The sequence below is a fragment of the Pseudonaja textilis genome, chromosome 17 (genome assembly GCF_049901715.1).
Source record: "Pseudonaja textilis isolate UNSWEBS1 chromosome 17, rPseTex1.2, whole genome shotgun sequence".
NCBI classification, from domain to species: Eukaryota; Metazoa; Chordata; class Lepidosauria; order Squamata; family Elapidae; genus Pseudonaja; species Pseudonaja textilis.
This window is the reverse complement of record NC_142006.1, coordinates 5,372,588-5,391,535: the sequence shown is the minus strand read 5'-3', so window position 1 is coordinate 5,391,535 and position 18,948 is coordinate 5,372,588. Positions and strand designations below refer to the sequence as shown.

The following is an 18,948-nucleotide window of genomic DNA, read 5'->3' as shown; positions in this document are numbered from 1 at the left end:
AGCAGGGCCTCCTCTTATTACACAGGCTCTTAAAGGGATAACAGCCAAAAAACTCTGCTGACTCATTGCCCTCATTGCATCAGCTGGCCAGCTCTTAAATTATCACCTTGAGAGTGTGACTCTTGACCCACAGCCAAATGTCCCTCAGTGAGTTGGCCATGGCAGGTCGGTCGCGGCGAGTTGGCTATGGTGAGTTGGCCGAGGTGGATTGTCCTAGACCCCTTCCAAATTTGATGGGCTCTTGTTGGCTTTTGACAATGAAATTCTTCCCAGGCGGCCCATTCTCTAACAGCAGTCACAAAGTCCATCCCAAGAAGACCTCCCACCATAGCTGGGACGGGCGATGTGGGATGCAGCATCGACCGCAGGTAGCCCTCAACTTACAAGAGTTCTTTTAATGACTGTTTGAAGTGACCATGGCACTGAAAAAAAAGTGACTTAGGGACCTTTGGAGCACCTCTATAGTGACATGATCACAATTTGGATGTTGGACAACTGGAACATATATATGATGATTTATGGGTTGGTGGGTAGGTGAGTGGATGGATGGATGGATAGATAGCGTCAGGGTTCCAAGTAACGCCCCTTTTAGGGTGATAGATAGATAGATAGATAGATGATAGATAGATAGATGATAGATAGATAAATAGATAGATAGATAGATAGATAGATAGATAGATAGATAGATAGATAGATAGGCATGAATGGGCGATGGCTCTATAAAAGCTATACGAAGTTGCAGCATCCAAGGATGATGATCTCTGCTCTCTAGTCTAGATCCCCAGCAGATCTTCAGATCCTCCAGCCACCAGTGGGCTTCTCTCTGATTGCCAAATACAATTAGCTTCCTCTCTTGGCTTCGGCTCCCGCTTTTTGCTGCCTGTCGAAATTGATTCTCATTTGCTTTCATCTCAATGTCACTGGCCTTCGGCAGAAACATTTCCAAAGGGAGTATCGATTCATTCAAAACCAGCGGATTGCTGGCAAGCCAAAGCTTAGAAGCAGGAGGGCAGAGGGAGGGGGCAGGCAAAACAAGCGAGGGATTTCTGAAGGGAGGAGGAGGAGGAGGAGGAGGAGGAGGAGGAGGAGGAGATGAAGCCAGAGGCTGAGGGGAGGAGAAGGAGGAAGAGGAGGAGAAGGAGGTGGTGAAGCCAGAGGATGATGGGAGGAGGAGGAGGAGGAGGAGGAGGAGGAAGAAGAGGAGGTGGTGAAGCAAGAGGCTGATGGGAGGAGGAGCAGGTAATGAAGCCAGAGGCTGATGGGAGGAGAAGGAGGAAGAGGAGGAGAAGGAGGAGATGAAGCCAGAGGCTGAGGGGAGGAGAAGGAGGAGGAGGAGGAGGAGATGAAGCCAGAGGCTGATGGGAGGAGGAGGAGGAGGAGGAGGAGGAGGAGGAGGAGGAGGAGGAGGAGGAGGAAGAGGTGGTGAAGCCAGAGGCTGATGGGAGGAGGAGCAGGTAATGAAGCCAGAGGCTGAGGGGAGGAGAAGGAGGAGGAGGAGGAGGAGGTGGTGGTGAAGCCAGAGGCTGACGGGAGGAGGAGGAGGAAGAAGAGGAGGTGGTGAAGCCAGAGACTAGGTGACAAGAGGAAGAGGAGGAGGAGCCAGAGGCTGGAGGACTCTTGCTAATTTTGCTTTCACCTTCCTTTCCCTTTTGACCCTTCCCAAGCAGAAGTGGGACAATTCCTTTTCATCAGAATTCTAGATCTCCGACTTCCAGTGAGCTTTCAAAAATGAGTTTGGGGAACCAGGGGGGAATTCAAGGGCTACCAACTTCTCTTCCTTAAACTCCGGTTTCACTCTCTCCAAAACTCTGTTTTCGACTACAAACGGGAAAATGTCTCCAAACCACCCAACCCCGAAACAAGGCCCGAAGAACTGACTTCTTGTATCCTGTTCTCTACACTTTGAAAACTATCCCGGGGCCCATAATCAAAGACCCTCGTTTCAACCTAAAAAAAGCATCGGAGTGTTGGAAACCCTTCCCCCCTTCCCCCTCTCTTGCAATATTCTTATTTTATTTTATTTGGTTTGTCAATCGCTTACAAGATAATAGGTATAATTAAAAAGATAGTTATGAATACATGGATACATATAAGAAAAATAAAAAGGAACAATAGGACAGGGACGGTAGGCACGTTGGTGCGCTTATGCACACCCCCTACAGACCTTTTAGGAAAGGGGTGAGGTCAATACTAGACAGTCTAAGGAAAAGTTTTTGGGGTTTGGGGAAGAAACCAGAGTCAGGTAGAGTATTCCAAACATTGACCACTCTGTTGCTGAAGTCGTATTTCCTGCAATCGAGTTTGGTGCAATTAACCTCGAGTTTGTATCTACTGTTTGCTCTTCTATTGTTATGGTTGAAGCTGAAGTATTCATTGACAGGTAGGACATTGTTCTCCTGATCTCCATATCTGGTCAGGGATAATGGCATTATTTTCAGCTGTTGATACATCACCAGGACGTCTTGTTCCTTCCCCTGCCCACCCCAAAGAGGTCAATTCAATTCCCTCACTGCAGGCGTCTGCATGGTAATTTCTGCCTTTCGCCAGGCTTTTAAAACACTCAATGAATTTGTGTTGCCATGGTGTGCTTTTGAGTGCATTTGACGCGGTGGGATTATTTTAGAACTCCTGTTTTGTCTGAAGCTGAGATTTCTTGCTTTCCACATACTGGTACATGGACAGGTTGCGGTGCCGGATGGTGGAAGAAGCAAAAATGCCATGGAGGGTTGACTCGTCCTCATGTTTGCGGGCTTGGGAGACTTGAAGACATCACTTCAAGTTGCCCTTTATATTAACAGATTGAAGGAAGGAGTAAGAAGCAGCGCGTTGAGATAGTTAAGGTCTTGCGTTTAGAGTGGTCAAATCAACCCTCAGTCACGAAAACTCATTCGGTGACATCTGGACAATCTTTTCTCTCAGGTCAAAACTTTCCTCAGAGATAAAATCAAGGGACAGCTTCATGGGGGGCCCACCTTGAGCTGGGAGAACCAGGTGGAACTTCAAAGCAAGGCCTTATCATTCACTGCCTTCCTTCTTCCTCCTCCTCCTCCTCCTCAAATATAGCATGAACTCTAGGGGCGGCTGCTGTCCATGGTATTTTGTGTTTCTGTCGCTGTGTTTGGTAAATGCTAGTAGTCTTCAACTTCATTTAGTGACTGTTCAACGTTACAGCGGCACTGAAAAAAAAGGGACTTATGACTGTTTCTCACACTTACAAAGAACTCAATTGTGGTCATAGGTTGAGGACTACCGGTACAATGGTTGGAAATTGATCAAAGAGAGAAGCAACCTGGAATTGAGGAGAAACCTCCTACGAGGACAATTAAACAGTGGAACAACTTGCCACCAGAAGTTGTGGCTGCTGCAACACCGGACGTTTTGAAGAAGAAACTGGACAGCCACTGGTCTTGAATGGTGTAGGGTCTCCTGTTTGAGCAGGGGGCTGGATGGAAGACCTCCAAGTCCCTTCCATCTCATTCATCCTATTCTATTCTATGGAGAAACTTCCTAACAGTGAGGACTATTAACCAGCTTGCCTTCAGAAGTTGTGGGTGCTCCATCACTGGAGGTTTTTAAGAAGAGACTGGACAGCCACCTATCTGAAATGGTGTAGGCCATGATCTCTTGCTTGAGCACAGAGTTGGACTAGAAGACCTCCAAGGTCCCTTCCAGCTTCTGTTCTGTTCTGTTCAATTCTATTCATGTATTATCCTATGTTCTATTCCATTCTGTTTCATTTTATTTACTATTCTATTCTATTCTATTCTATTCTATTCTATTCTATTCTATTCTATTCTATTCTATTCTATCCTATCCTATCCTATCCTATCCTATCCTATTCTACTCTAAATTCCATTCTTTATTCTATTCCATTCCATTCCTTTCTTCCTTATTCTGTTCTGTTCTGTTCTATTCCTCATTGTACTCTACTCTACTCTACTCTACTCTACTCTACTCTACTCTACTCTACTCTACTCTACTCTACTCTACTCTACTCTATTCTACTCTACTCTATTCTACTTATTGTAGGGTTATGTTACCAGAGTCTTGCAAGATTTCCCTTGTTTACTAGTGTTACTCTCTGGACAATTAGGGACATTTCCTTCTGAAATACTTCCCAAATCCTCTCTGCTTCTGTGAGCTCAAATACCTTTTTCCAGGATGGCTGATTAGGCTGCAGCTCTCCCTTCTGTCTGCCAAGGTCCCTCTCACAGACCGGTTGGACTGGTTACAGCATGTCACCTTGGAAGAAAAACAGGGATGAAAAACTTAATAAATACCCTTTTTTAAAATGGCTGGAAATTCCGCCACTTACTTTTTGTTCCAGAGGGTGATTTTTCCCTCGGGCTTTATACAGTCTTCAATAAGTAAAAAAGGGAACGTAAAACAAACAAACAAACATCAAAATAACATTCGAGATCATCTTGTTCTGGGATCTCGTTCCAAACTATAAGACAGTCAGGAGATGAAGGGGCTTTGAGGTATGTTTGTGTCTGTCTGCTGGGAACTGGAGATGACTAAACCGTGATATTTTCTCCAGCTCAGGAAAGATTCTGAGATGCCTGAGCTGAGAAGAAATATGTTTGTACAAGGGACATGTCTCTCTAGTTCACACAACACTGAAATTATGGAGGGCAGGGAATAAAGGCAGACGAACCTTTCTTTCGTGGCAATTCATTTTCCTCCCGTTGAAAAAGCTGAAAGTCAAATTAAGATCCCCTCCGGTGATTACCATGGTCTCAAGAAAATATGACTGTCCCTGGATCTGCTTCCTGGGGACTCTTACAACTCTTTAAATAAAACAAGTTAATAACAGGCTGTGATTTGCCTTTACTAGATAGATAAAGGTAAGGTTTCTGGTGCTCTCTTGAGTGGTGGTTTTCTTGCAGACGTTTCATTACCCAACTAGGTAACCTTATCAGTGCTACAAGAGAGTAGGATTTGAGAGGAGAGGGGGAGGAAGACTATGGGGTTCATGGTAGTCTCTGAGCTTGGTTGTTTTCTGGCAAATATTCCATTACCCAGCTAGGTAACATCATGAGTACTAGAAGGAATTTGCACTGATGATGTTACCTAGTTTGGTAATGAGACGTCTGCAAGAAAACCACCAAGCCCAGAGGGCACCGAGGAGCCTTCATTTCCAACCTGAGCTATAATTATTCTTTTCTCGAAATAGATTGGCTTGAGTTTATGCCGACGCTCTAAAACACCAGCAATGGTTTGCAAGCTACACCCTTGGACTCAACCCTTGTGGTAAACCACAAACGAACCACAAACTGTATCCTCAATGGGTACGATAGACAGACAGCATGTCCAGAGTTGCAATTTGAGAACCACGCTGACATTATGTAAATACTACGTTTTTAAATGTCTTTTTTTGTGAGAGGGTTGTTAAACCATTTGCCATAGGGGACCTAATTAGAGGCATAAGGAAGTAGAGTTTTATTCATTTTCCTCAGTTATGCATTGCTGGAGAAAGTGTGTGTCATTCAGATCCGGTAATTTGTTACTTAGCACAGAAATGGAATTTTGTCTGCTATGCTTGGTTGAGGGATTTAAATTGTGCCCAGAAGGAACAATGATTTAGTAAGCTGTCTTTTTCCATTTAAGACACCACGTGGCTAGGTGCTTCTGAGAAAAGAAGAGATGGAAACTGACGCACAATTCTCCTGAATGGAGAATATTCAATTTATGGAACCTTTTTTTAGGAATCATTCAGACCAAAACTACATCCCTGCCTGCAGACTATAGCTAGTCACATAGTAATTTTTGCTCAGACAAAAGAAGGAAATGGAATAATCGTGTTATCTATTTGGGGGGATTTGTTTCATTTGATCGACGACCCCCCCTTAACAGAGGATTTTAAAAGATCAATTGAAGCCAGAAGGTTTCCTTTCAGGATTAATGGATAAACGCTTAGAAAGAAGATGTGAAAGATGATTTCAAGATATAATTACAATGGGGAGATTATTAGATGCAGATGGGAAGATTTTGATAGTGCCCGTTATGGAAAAATTGCTGGTGAAATTGACAACACTTGAAACTGCCTTTTTTGATTAGAGAAAAGACATTGTCTACATTTATTGGAAGATGGAAAGCTCTTGTGGACTTTTTGTGTAAAAATGAAAAAAAAAAAAGAACGGAACTTGTGACTCGTGGTTTGGATGATTAGACAGGATAGATTATAAAAAGAAGAGTTACATGATCAGGGTTAACATATATTTGAATTTATGATTGCTGTGAAGAATATTGGAACCCCTTTATCCTTCCATCCTTCCTCTTCCTTTTCTTTCTTTCTTTCTTTCTTTCTTTCTTTCTTTCTTTCTTTCTTTCTTTCTTTCTTTCTTTCTTTCTTTCTTTCTTTCTTCTTTCTCCTTTCTATTTCTACTTCCTCCTCTCTTTTTCTTTCCTTCCTTCCTATTCCTTCCTTCCTTCTTTTTCTTTAACTTTTTATTTCCTCACACTTTTTTTTGCTTTCCCTTTGATTTTTTTTCTTCCTTACTTTCTACTGGTTTCTATTTTTTTTTATTATCTTCTTGTTTAATAAAAATTATAGGCAGGAGATACTACACTTGATCTTAGCCAAAAGGCCGAGACAGAAGAAAATGGATTGAACCTCAATAGATGGCAGCACTGAGCCAACCTAGCTGATTTCGGAAAGCAAACCAGAATCAAACTGAGTTAGGAGTTTGGGAAGGAGACCCCAAGGAGAATTGAAGCTAGGTAGGAAACAAAACAAGAGATCACAGAAGGTCCATTCTCTGGCAAAGAGAACTTCATGGATGTCCATCAGGCCACCAGAGTAGATCCAATTTGGATTGGTCACTGGGACTTCTGAACTTTTGGACTTGTGCTGGGCCCAAGTAACAGAATCTCTTCCCCCATTCTGGTGAGAGAGAGGTTCCTGGAGAATGGGTCTCCTCCACGAGTTTGAAAGATGGGAAGACTAAAATCTTTGGCCCCGGTGACCGACCCAGATTGGATCCTGGGACACCTAGATTTGCCTTCACCACACCAGAGTAGAGAACTTCACGTGAAGAGACCTGATCCAAATTGAATCGAAAGAGCTGCAAATCAAATGAAGGTTGAGTTTGTCCTGGTCCCTGCTTGGGGAGGAGAAGCTGAGGGGCATGTTTGGGTGAGTCGATATTTTGGAAGGAAGATGGGAAGACCCAAAGATTAGGGTTTTCTTGATGGATGTCTTGCCTTTTCCCAAACATGTTTTTTTTCCCCTCCTGGTTGATCCGGGAAACCTTTCCCCAAGACCTTCTCTGAACTACCTTTGTCTGTGTGGAACGCGGCATTTTATTTCTGGATGACTGCTGAGTTGCTATGGTTATGTCAGCGGGAGCCAAAATGAAACCTACGGAAAGGTGATTCTGTGCCACATAGATCCAGCTACTTCCGCTTCATCCCAGGTATCCCTTGGCATTTGGTCTTCTCAACATCTCTGCTCCAAATTTTGGCTCCCAGGGCTTGAAGGAACCATAATTACAGCCCTTGGGAAGCCATGAAGCATAGACCCACTAAATCCAGGGGAAATAGAACCCATTGAGAGTGAAGAGACATAGTTTGAGTTTCTGTTCTCCCCCCGACTTCTTGAAAATGTGCTTCACAGCACTACAACCCAAAATGCAGATGACGTGTTGGGATGCACAGCTACAGTATTTTCCATTGTGTGCAAAATGGGAAGTTGGGCTTCTGATGCAGATGGGGAAGGCAGCCTATGTCCTCTTCTGCCCATATACTTCCTCTTCCTCCACTTCTCCTTCTTTCCTGCTCCTTATCTATCTTCTTCATCCCTCATCTATCTCCTCCTTCTTTCCTGCTCCTTATCTACCTTCTCCTTCTCTGCTCATTATCTCTTCCTCCATTTCTCCTTTCCTGCTCTTTATCTATCTTCTTTTCTGCTCATTCTACTCCTCCTCTATTTCTCCTTCTTTCCTGCTCCTTGTCTATCTTCTCCTTTTCTGCTTATGTCCTCCTCCTCCTCCATCTCTCCTTTCCTGCTCCTTATCTATCTTCTCCTTCATCTTTTCTGCTTATCTCCTCTTCCTGCTCCTCCTCTTTCTCCTTCTTTCCTGTTCCTTATCTATCTTCTTCACCCACTCATCTGTGGTATCTACTCCTTTCCTGCTATCTCCTCCTTCTCCTCCCTCTTCTCCCCTGTTCATTATTCATCTTCTCCCCCCCTTCCATTTATTTCTCCTTCTTTCCTGCTCGTTATTCATCTTCTCCTTCTCCCTTTCTGCTCATTATCTGTCCTCTCCTCCTGTTTCCCCTTCTCCCCCTTGCTCCAATGTTCGTCAAAACAGTCATGCTTGGAACCGACTGCTATGTGCCAAATCCTCCCCCTTCCCACCCCAGAATAATCTGATTAGCAAGGTGATCACGCTTGGCTCTGGCTGCAAATAGGGTCATTTGTTATAAGCCTTTCCCAGATCTTGCGGCTGCCAACCAATCTTTACCTTAAAACATCAGGGGGGTAGTGGATCACACGGTGCAGCCCCAGAGTTTTGTGCTGTTTTGTGCTTCACAGGTCATTTGTTAACTTCAGCAGAAAACGACTTCTATGCTATGCTTTTTAGTCTTTAGTCATTCTGGAGGATCATTTGCAGATTTTCCCCCACCCTCCTTCTGCAGCAGCTGAGCTGAGGCTGCTAGTATACTCTTTACTTGCTTTTCACTTAACGCAGCATTTACACAGCCATTAAAGCGTAAGTGAGGTTTATAGCTAAAGCATTTAGTATCACTCCTGTTAATACAGCTCTAGTCACAGTGGAAATTCACAGGGTTTAGCAGCTTTCTTTCTTCCCCATTTTTTTGGCCAAGTATCCTGGCAGGCAGAATTTTAACCGAGGATTAGATTACAGATTAACAGAGTTGGAAGGGACCTTGTAGGTCATCTAGTCCAACCCACCGGCCAAGCAGGAGACCCTATGCCATTTCTGACAGATGGCAGTCCAGTCTCTTCAAGCTTTGACGTTATTGGGGGGGGTGGGGGATAGGTCACAAAGGATCAGCTTGTTCTGACCAAGGCTTCCTGAGACCATAATTAAGCACACGCTTAGTCCAAAAAACTCTTGCTTTATTTCAGTGCTGGGAATTATGTTCATTCCCAGCCAGTAATGAGTCCCAAACAGTCTCTTTAGATAAGCACCCATCTTTCTCTCCTTTGAACTGCTGCCAACAACTAAAGTGCCAAATGAACTGTAAAAAACCAACCGAAGTACAAAGTTCACCCAGAGCTTCGAGGTTTAATCTGAACAGAGCAAATAAAGTTGCTTCCTGCAAAGACTCCTGTCCCTTTGCTCCTCCTTTATGTCTTATAGGAGGGGCAATCACCTCCCGGCCTTACTCCCAAGTCGCCCCTTTTGTCTTAACTGTTCTTGCCTTCTGGCAGCTCTGTGCACACGCGCACTGGGAACAGGCTCCCCTTGTTCCTCTGCCTCGCTGTTGTCAGATTCTGGAAGCTCCAGAATCAGCACATAACTCCCAGATGGTCCTGGCCCCATCTCTGCATCGGACACAGGACCCTTGTCCGAGTCCTCACGAGACTCCCAGACTGGCCCCCATTCTTCCCCACTGACCGATTCCGCTGCCGTCTGCACAGGCTGCCAGCAAACCACAACACAGCTTTAGATCAAGGGGAGATTTTTACAGGAGAAATGGAAAACAAAGAGAGGATTCTTGGCTGGAAAGGATTATTTTGGCTGCAGGATTCAATCTGGGTCGGTCACCGGGAGCAAAGGTTTTGTTCTCAGGAGCTTTCGGATTCAGGGAACTTCAGGTTGTCTTCCACTTTACGACCATCATTGAATCCAGAATTTTGGTGGCTAAGGGAAATGTTTCTTATGTGTTTGCCCCATTTTACGACTTTTTCTTGCCACTTTCCTTAAGCGAATCACTGCAGTTGGCAAATTAGTAATACGCTTGTTCGGTGAAGCTGGTTTCCCCATTGATTTGGCTAGTCAGAAGGTTGAAAAAGGGGATCATGTGACACCTGGACACTGCCACAGTCATAAATATGAGTCAGTCGCCATATGGCTGAGTTTTGATCACGTGACTGTGGGGAATGCTGTGATGGTCGTAAGTGTGAAAAACTGTCCTAAGTCACCTTTTCCTGTGACGCTGCAACTTTGGTCACAAAATGAACTATTGTAAGGACTACCTGTACATCTAAAAAAACTGCACAGTTTTTTTTCTGCTGCTTTTTGGAAAAGATGCGATTGTTGGACAAGCAGGGACAAAAACAGCCAGGGAGGAGACTGAAGCCTGGGAAAAAAGGCCTCTCGCCAGCCAACAGGAGGGCTGATTTACCACCAACCTCTACTTAGAAACAGAATAACTGAGTTGGAAGGGACCTTGTGGGTCATCTAGCATAACCCCCTGCCCCCCAAGCAGGAGACCTACACCAGTGATGGCTAACCTTTTGGGGCTCCTGTGCCAAAAATTGCTCACGCACTTGCATGCCAGCACCCAGAATGCAATGCACGTACCCCCTCCCTATGCCCCCTGCACATGAAATCCCTCCCCGCCACCCCCTTACCTGCACTGGACCTCACAGCTGATTTGAGGTCTTTTTTAGGCCTCCCAGAGGCTTAGAAAAAGCCTCTGAAAGGCTTTTCAGGCTGAATTATAAGCCCGTTTCATGTAATACCAGAAATGATGAAACGGGCCTATAATTCGTCCTGAAAAGCCTTGCAGAGGCTTTTTCCAAGCCTCTGGGAGGTCGAAAAAAGGCCTCAAACTAGCCGAAAAAAATCAGCTGTGAGGCGTGTGCATGCGCAGTGAGGTAAGTTTGTCTGTGGCTGGTGTGCCAGTTCAAATGGCTCTGCGTGCTACTTGTGACACACATGCCATAGGTTCACCATCAAGGCCCTACACCATTTCTGACCGATGGCAGCCCAGTCTCTTCTTGAAAGCTTCCAGGGATGAAGTTCCCACAACTTCTGAAGGCAACTTCTGTTCCATGGGTTGATGGCTCTCACAGTCAGAAAATTCCTCCTTATTTCCAGGTTGAATCTCTCCCTGTTCAGTTTCATCCATTCTTCCTTGTCTGGCCTACAGGTGCTTTGGAAAATAGCCTGACCCCTTCCTCTCTGTGACAGAAGGTGAGGGCTGGGCCAATGACTTAAAAGCCAGCCATTCACACACCCCAGTCAACATCTAAAAAGCCACACACAACCAGGCACCATATAAATACTACACAGAGACCACCACACACTCTGCTAAAGAGAAGTTCCCTGAAGATGGGCTCCAGCATGAATCCAAAAGTTTGGAAGTCTGGTCCCAGTTGTCGGACCTAGATGAGGTCCTGCAACATTATCCTGGGACACGTAGATTTGCCTTCATTTGTGACCATTTTGGTCCACGCAATTGCTCAACGCAGAAAGTTAATTAACTTATGGCAAAGAGGTAACAACCCAACTACTATGATGGTCATTCAAATTGCATTTGCGTCAATAAAATAGAATATTTGTAGCTCAGGGTTGAACTGCGGGGTCCCAGGTGCTCCCCGAGTGCAATTTAATTGTCTAAATTTAATTGGGCTTTAATTTAAATAGATGGAGTTGAAAGTTATTTTAATTTACACTTCGTATCTCATACTAAAGACCATGAAAGCACAATGCGGCTACTATGCCCGCAGTTTAATTGTTCTATATTTTAAAATTCTATTTTAATAATAATAACACCAACACCGGAACTGCAAAAAACTGCACTATTCGGAACATTTTATGTTTTAAGAAGATACTTGGTTGATACCTAGGATGCTGGCAGCAACCCATATCAACCATTAGCAACAGTCACTGGTATTTGTGATACATTTTAAAATGTTCAGTTGACTGAGTTTCATGTTTAATGAATAACAGAGATATCAACAACAACAAAACACCAGTAAAAAAGAGGGCTGTGAAAATATTTACAGACCCCTCACATCCTGGACATAAATTGTTTCAACTTCTACCCTCAAAACGACACTAGAGCACTGCACACCAGAACAACTAGACACAAGGACAGTTTTTTCCTGAAAGCCATCACTCTGCTAAACAACTAATACCCTCGACACTGTCCAACTATTGACAAAGTCTGCACTACTATCAATCTTCTCATTACTCATCGCCCATCCCCTCCCACTTGTAACTGTAGGACTGTAACTTTGTTGCTTGTATCCCTATGATCTATATTGACTGTTTCCTAGTATGATTTGATTGCTTATTGTACCCTATGACTCTATAACCCTATTAAGGGTTGTACCTCGATTCTTGACTCTTGACAAATGTATCTTTTCTTTTATGTACACTGAGAGCATTTGCACCAAGACAAAATCCTTGTGTGTCCAATCACACTTGGCCAATAAAGAATTCTATTCTATTCTGCATTCTATTCTATTCTGCATTCTATTTCTATTTCTACTTTACTTTAACCTTACTTTTTTCCTTTCCTTTACTTATTTTTTATTCCATTCCATTCCTTATTCTATTCTCTATTCTATTCTATTCTAATTCCTATATTCTATTCTATTTTACTCCATTCCTTATTCTATTCTGTATTCTATTCTAATACAGTAATAACAAAATAACAAAAACAATAACAAAAATAAACAATAATGTAATAAATATTATGAAATATAAAACTTTTTTAAAAAAAATTAAAAATTAATTTTATTCTTCATTCTCTTTTTTTAAATATGTGTCTGTTTGTGTGTGTGTGTGTGTGTGTGCATGCATGCTTTGTTTTGGGGGAACAAACCAAAACCAATCAACTTTTGTATTTGATTTCAATACATAAAACTTTCTTTCGAAAACAAACAATACTTCTTCCCAGGCAAAAAACCGCGCATGCGCAGTGAAACGAAAGGAGGCCTAGAAAGAGCCCCTGACTCGATTTTAAACGCTTCTCCAGGTCTTGAAGAACCCGAGGGGTAAGATACGTGTACTTACTCGGGGTGCTTCTCACGTGGGGAAGGAGAGTTCCCTCGCTCTAGAGCGGCGCCTTCCAACTGCACTTCCGGTACTCGCACCAATGAAACCTCGGGATGACCGGAAGGGGCGGGCTTAGGCGCGGCAAATGAGTATTTTCGGAGTCCTCTTTCGGGGCCGCAGGGCGAGAGTTTCTTGTCAGAATCGCCGCCGTCATGGCCAGCCAGTCGCAGGGCATCCAGCAGCTGCTTCAGGCCGAGAAACGCGCCGCCGAGAAGGTGGCCGAGGCCCGCAAGAGTGAGTGTCCGGCTTGGCTGCGGAGGGAGGAAACGGGGCTCTTTCCGAGGGGCTGGGACTACACCTCCCATCGTCCTCAGCCCTTCAGGGAGTAGAGCGGGATGGGTGGGTGACCCAAAGCCTTTCTAGCCCTGCTTGTATGGGCGAAGGGATTGGGACCCCACGTCCAATCATCCCCAGCCATTAAGAAAGGGGAGGTTCCAGAGACACTACATATCCCATCATCCTGCGTGGGAACGCCCCCCCCCCTCCCATAGCCTCCCCAGAGGCCTTGCACTGCCTGTTTCATCCCTTTCTCTCCATGGTGGTGGTCTTGGGTGAGTGGGTGGGTTGGACTACACCTCCTATCGTCCCCGGCCTGTAGGGGAGAGCGTTGGTCTACTGTCTTTCCAGCCCAGATTCAGTGGGAGCGGTAGTCCTGAGGGATTGGGCCCCACATATCATCCTCATCATCCCCTCCCTGCTTTTAGGAAAGGGAAGGCCTAGAGCCACCACATATCCCATCATCCTGCATGAGAAGAGCCACCTATAGCTTCCCCAGAGACCTTTACACTGCCTGGTTCATCCATTCGGGGTTTTTTGTCTCATTTCCTTTGTGTGATAGTGGTTGTGTGTGTGTGGTTGGACTACACCTCCCATCCTCCCCAGTGTACAAGCCCCCACCCCCCCACGGGCTACTTTAAAACAAACCAGACCCACATATGTGGCCGCATGGATGGATTCATGCCTTTTCCTTGCCTGCTTTTTTTTTATGGCTCTGGGGTTTTTTAATTGGGTTATTGTGTTTTTGTATTGATTTGCTTGTTTGGCTCATCAGTTGTGTTATTTGCTGGGTTTTAATTAGGGGGAGCTGCCCAGAATAGCACACGAGAGGCGATCAACTCTACAAATTGAATCAATGAAGGAATTGATGCATTTCTGGATAGGAGCAATGCTATGTTTTACTCATTTTGAGGTCGAGGGGTTTACAAATAAGCGGTGGGACAATAGGAGGGATTTTGCCCTAAATTGTCTTTTATTACAGAGAAAAACAGGCTGGAGGTGGTGGGGGGATAGCATTGACTCATTCGGAGGCTGCCTATTTACTTCATGTATTTATTAACCATCTCAAGGTCCATGAATCTGGACAGCTCATAATTAAAAACATACAGTAAACAAAATTATACTGCTTCATTAAAAAAATAAAAGAAAATTATAGGTTACCTTAAGCAAACCTACAAAACTAATAATCCTCCCACTAAAGATAATTGGTGGGATGATTATTAGCTTTGAGGTAGGTTTGCTTGAGGATAATCAAGAAATGTATTCACTAAAGCGTCTCCTTCATTTCTTATTTTTCCAGCTTTTAGTTACCCTGTTTGAAAGGTTTACGCTTTAATTGGGGGAAATTTCCCTCATGTGATATTTGCCATAGCCATAACCTTCCCCGTGTAGTTTTTCCTCCAAAGGTCAGGCTACAAACCCCGTAATGCTGGTTTGCAGGATTTGATGGCCGGTCTATCCAGAGGAAAGGTTACTATGATATATAAAATATTTTGAACAAAACCTAATCTTTGAAACATCTCGCCAACCTATTCCCTAGCAGAGATCTTGGTTTGCATTATTCCTTCTTAAGGGAGGCTCCATTCCAAGAAAAGAGACAAATTGGGAGACGGAGAGACATCCTTCCTTCCTTCCAAGAATAATTTTTGAATTTGGTTACGTAACTTACTTGTGTAAAACCAATTTTAGTTCGCAGACTTCCTGTTATCTGCATAATGTCAGTAGCATACTGATAGTCCCCCGAGATCTACGGTGCATTAGTTTAACTTGATTAAAACTGAATTGAGAAGGTTATGGAATGTTGGTGTATTTTTAAGTACCTTGCTGGGATATCTGTGCTGGGAATTCAGCTTAACTAAGACTGCTGGTTTTTAAATTGTATTTTCAGTCTTCCTGTTTGCATGAATTTTTAATATAGTGGTCTCTAGAACCTTCATATGGCATGATTTCAAGAAAGGAACTTAAGTCTGGCCAAGAATAATGGATCATGTGCTGGAAATGTCGCATTGCTAGGAAAATAATTCTGACTAATGTCTGTTTTTAAGTCTTTAATTAAGTAACGAACTAGAGCCAACTCAAAAACGGGATTGTCTGCACGCATCAGGCTTGATGTTTCCAGTTCTTTGGGCTAACTTTTCGGGAAAAGATGGGCTTCAATATTAGAATTAGAATTCTTTATTGGCCAAATGTGATTGGACACACAAGGAATTTGTCTCCGGTGCAGAAACTCTCAAGTGTACATACAAGCAATAAGTGATAAATCATGATCATAGTCATCATAAAGATACATTTGTCGTAAATCACAAGATACAACACTTAGTGATAGTCACAAAATAGAATAGAATTCTTTATTGGCCAAGTGTGATTGGATACACAAGGAATTTGTTTTGGTACAAATGCTCTCAGTGTTCAGAAAAAGAAAAAAAAATACATTAGTCACGAATCATAAGTAGAACATTTAATAATAGTCAAAGGATACAAATAAGCAATCAAATCATACTAGGAAACATAAGTGATCAAATTGAATTATACCAGTAAACAATCAATTAAAAAAATCATAAGGATACAAGCGACAAAGTTACATTCGTGCAGTAATAAGTGGGAGGAGATGGGTGATATGGAGTGATGAGAATATTAATAGTAATAGTAATGCAGATTTAGTAAATAGTTTGACAGTGTTAAGGGAATTATTTGTTTAGCAGAGTGATGGCATTTGGGAAAAAATGGTCCTTGTGTCTAATTGTTCTGGTGTGCAGGGCTCTATGGCCTCGTTTTGAGGGTAGGAGTTGAAACAGTTTATGTCCGGGATGTGAGAGGTCTGTAGATATTTTCACCTCTTTTTTCACCTCTTTTCAGCCCTCTTTTTGACTCATGCAGTATACAGGTCCTCCATGGAAGGCAGATTGGTAGGAAGTCTTTTCTGCAGTCCTAATTACTCTCTGGAGTCTGTGTCTGTCTGTCTTGGGTTGCAGAACTGAACCAGACCGTTATAGAGGTGCAGATGACAGACTCAATCATTCCTCTGTAATAGGGGTCTCCAACCTTGGCCACTTTAAGACTGATGGACTTCAACTCCCAGGTTTCCTCCTCCAGTCATGTTAGCTCAGGAATTCTGGGAGTTGAAGTCCACCAGTCTTAAAGTGGCCAAGGTTGGAGACCCCTGCTCTGTAGAACTGGATCAGCAGCTCCTTGGGCAGTTTCAGCTTTCTGAGTGGGTGCAGAAAGAACATTTTTTGTTGTGCTTTTTTGGTGACATTTTTGATAGTAGGTGTCCCATTTTAGGTCTTGAGATATTTATTTAGGATACTTAATAAGCAATCAACATAAATCATAATAGCATACCAAGTGAACAATAATAGGTCCCTTTTTGTAACCTCGAACGGTCGTTATACAAACCATTGTAAATCAAGGACTACCTATACAAGGGAAAGCGAGCTGGGTTGAAAAAAGGTGGCCAAGGATATTTTTTTCAAACTGCATTTTGGGGGTAGTTCTTTTTTGTTCCTTCATTGGAGGTCTACCCGTAATGATTTCAGCCTGGATGACCTTCCACAATATGACACTTATCGCTTGAAATTAATCTCAGAAAAAGCCTCTTTTCTGTTTTGCCCTCAGAATGTTTTGCTTTTGTTTCTTTTTTTCAAACCCAGGGAAGAATCGGCGGCTGAAGCAGGCCAAGGAAGAAGCTCAGGCCGAGATCGAGCAGTACCGCCTGCAGAGGGAGAAGGACTTCAAAGCGAAAGAGGCCGCCGTGGGTTAAACTCTAAACTGGCTAAGCTCTCTGTCTTCCTGTCTGTTTCTATCTTAAAACGGAATATTCAGTTGGGATGTGAGATTATTTGTAGTGGCTTCACCCTCCCCCCGCCCCCCTTTTGTCCCTTTGAGGCTCAGCTCTTCTCTCTTGTTCATGCAGGTAGTCCTCAACTTACAGCAGTTCGTTAGTGGCCATTCAAAGTTATAATGGCATTGAAAAATGGGACAGTTATGACCCTTGCAACATCCCCATGATTCTAGCAATAGCCCTTAGACTTACATACTGCTTCACAATGCTTTACACCTCTTTCTAAGTGGTTTTACAGAGTCAGCCTATGGCCCCCAACAATCTGGGTCCTCATTTTACCCACCTCGGAAAGACGGAAGGCTGAATCAGCCTTGAGCCTGGTAGGATTCGATCTGCCAAATTGCAGGCAGCTGGCTGTCAGCAGAAGTAGTTTGCAGTACTGCACTCTAACCATTGCACCACCGAGGCTCTTACTACTTTTACTATTGGAGCCTCGGTGGCGCAGTGGTTAGAGTGCTTTTAGTGCGGCTTGGCTTCAGGTGAATGGCCAGCTATCGTTTATTAGGAAACTAGGTTTCATCTGGGTAGCTGGTTGGGGTGTGTTTGAGCTGGAGGTATCAGGGGGAGTCTGTTTGTGCCCAGGTATTTGCTTGGCTTGTGGTGTGGAGATCTTTTTGTTTGTGAGTGCAGGCTTCCAGATAATTGACAGTCTGGTGGAGTCATCTCTTCTATTCATGCTTTCAGGTCTTTTTTTCAATCTCTTTCTGCCGACACTTCACTACAACTTTAAAAGCACAACTATAATGATGTGCAGAAGCATTGAAGGAAGTGCAGAACGTAACTGGATGAGCTGATTTTAAATGGGGTGCCTTCTTTTTTTTTGGTCTCCGTTTATTGCAGGCGCTTGGCTCCCACGGCAGTTCAGCCACCGAGGTAGAACAGGAAACCCAGGAGAAGATGGCCGTTCTTCAGGACAACTTCCAAAAGAATCGAGAGGAAGTGATAAACAGCTTGCTGAATTTGATCTTTGACATCAAGCCTCAAATCCATTCGAACTATCGGATCAACGGATAGACAAATCTTTGGTCCTTCAGGAAAATATTCAGCAATACCAGCTTTAGCTGCACCCCCTGTTTATCAAGGTGCATAACTTAATTCCCAAGAGGTGTAGATGATCTCTTTCTCTTTTCTCCCCCCCTTTTTTTCCATAAAGTTTTCTTCTTTCCCCCCTTTTGTAGTATTTTGGAAATTTCTATGTAGGCTGGTTCTGTGTGCATTATTTCATAGATGTGTGGTGCAGAAGGTTAATGTCGGATAAATCGTACTGAGTATTAAAGCATCACTTTGAACCCCAAGAAGTATTTAAAAGTCAGTAAAGATAAGTGCCAGGCTGCTTTTCTGTATCCTTAAATTCCAAACTTAGCGGCTCTGATACAAATAAAATTTTCTTCCTTGTAAAAAAATAAACAAAACAGGAATTTTGTTTGCGGAATGAATAGTATTGGGATTGTATCTGAAAATGTTTAAATGTTATTTCAATAATAACTCTGTATTCTCCTGTGGAACTTGAACAAGGTGCTGCTGTTAAGGTACTTGAAGAGCTGATCTGAGCTGTAAAGAAATTAAAACCTTTTTTTCTCCTTTTCCTCCTGCTCAGAAATTTTGATTTGTGAAATATGGATGTGGCTGACTTAAACTGGATTTAGTTTTGATGCAACAATAGCAAAGAAGTTCTTGATCATGTTTGGAATCCACATTGGATATAAAAATAGTACAACATAAACATAAATGTGTGGGTGGGTAGAAATATGGATGGATATAGATGGAAGAAGGGAGATATATAGATAGCAATAGATGGATGGATGGATGGATGGATGGATAGATGATAGATGAATATAAATAGAT

At 43.3% G+C, this 18,948-nt stretch overlaps 1 protein-coding gene, 1 long non-coding RNA gene and 1 pseudogene across 2 annotated transcripts; 1 reads left to right on the top strand and 2 right to left on the bottom strand.

Annotated features, from left to right (window-relative positions):
* Positions 1-626: 626 nt before the first annotated feature.
* On the bottom strand, positions 627-13,017 carry LOC113443938 (uncharacterized). The gene is made up of 3 exons (XR_015739747.1): positions 12,945-13,017; positions 4,151-4,242; positions 627-3,176 (listed from the first exon to the last, which is right to left on the bottom strand). It is a non-coding gene; the product is annotated as an uncharacterized LOC113443938 (long non-coding RNA).
* LOC148124523 (U2 spliceosomal RNA) lies at positions 6,524-6,603 on the bottom strand (annotated as a pseudogene).
* Positions 12,849-18,688, top strand: ATP6V1G1 (ATPase H+ transporting V1 subunit G1). The gene is made up of 3 exons (XM_026712463.2): positions 12,849-13,220; positions 16,913-17,013; positions 17,944-18,688. Exons 1-3 carry the CDS (start codon positions 13,139-13,141, stop codon positions 18,115-18,117), a joined length of 357 nt encoding a protein of 118 aa, XP_026568248.1. The 5' UTR covers positions 12,849-13,138; the 3' UTR covers positions 18,118-18,688.
* Positions 18,689-18,948: the final 260 nt, after the last annotated feature.

Coding starts and splice junctions, on each gene's coding strand:
- ATP6V1G1 (XM_026712463.2), top strand. CDS start 13,139: ATGGCCAGCCAGTCGCAGGGCATCCAGCAGCTGCTTCAGGCCGAGAAA. Junction 13,221..16,912: donor GGTGGCCGAGGCCCGCAAGA/GTGAGTGTCCGG, acceptor TTTCAAACCCAG/GGAAGAATCGGCGGCTGAAG. Junction 17,014..17,943: donor TCAAAGCGAAAGAGGCCGCC/GTGGGTTAAACT, acceptor CGTTTATTGCAG/GCGCTTGGCTCCCACGGCAG.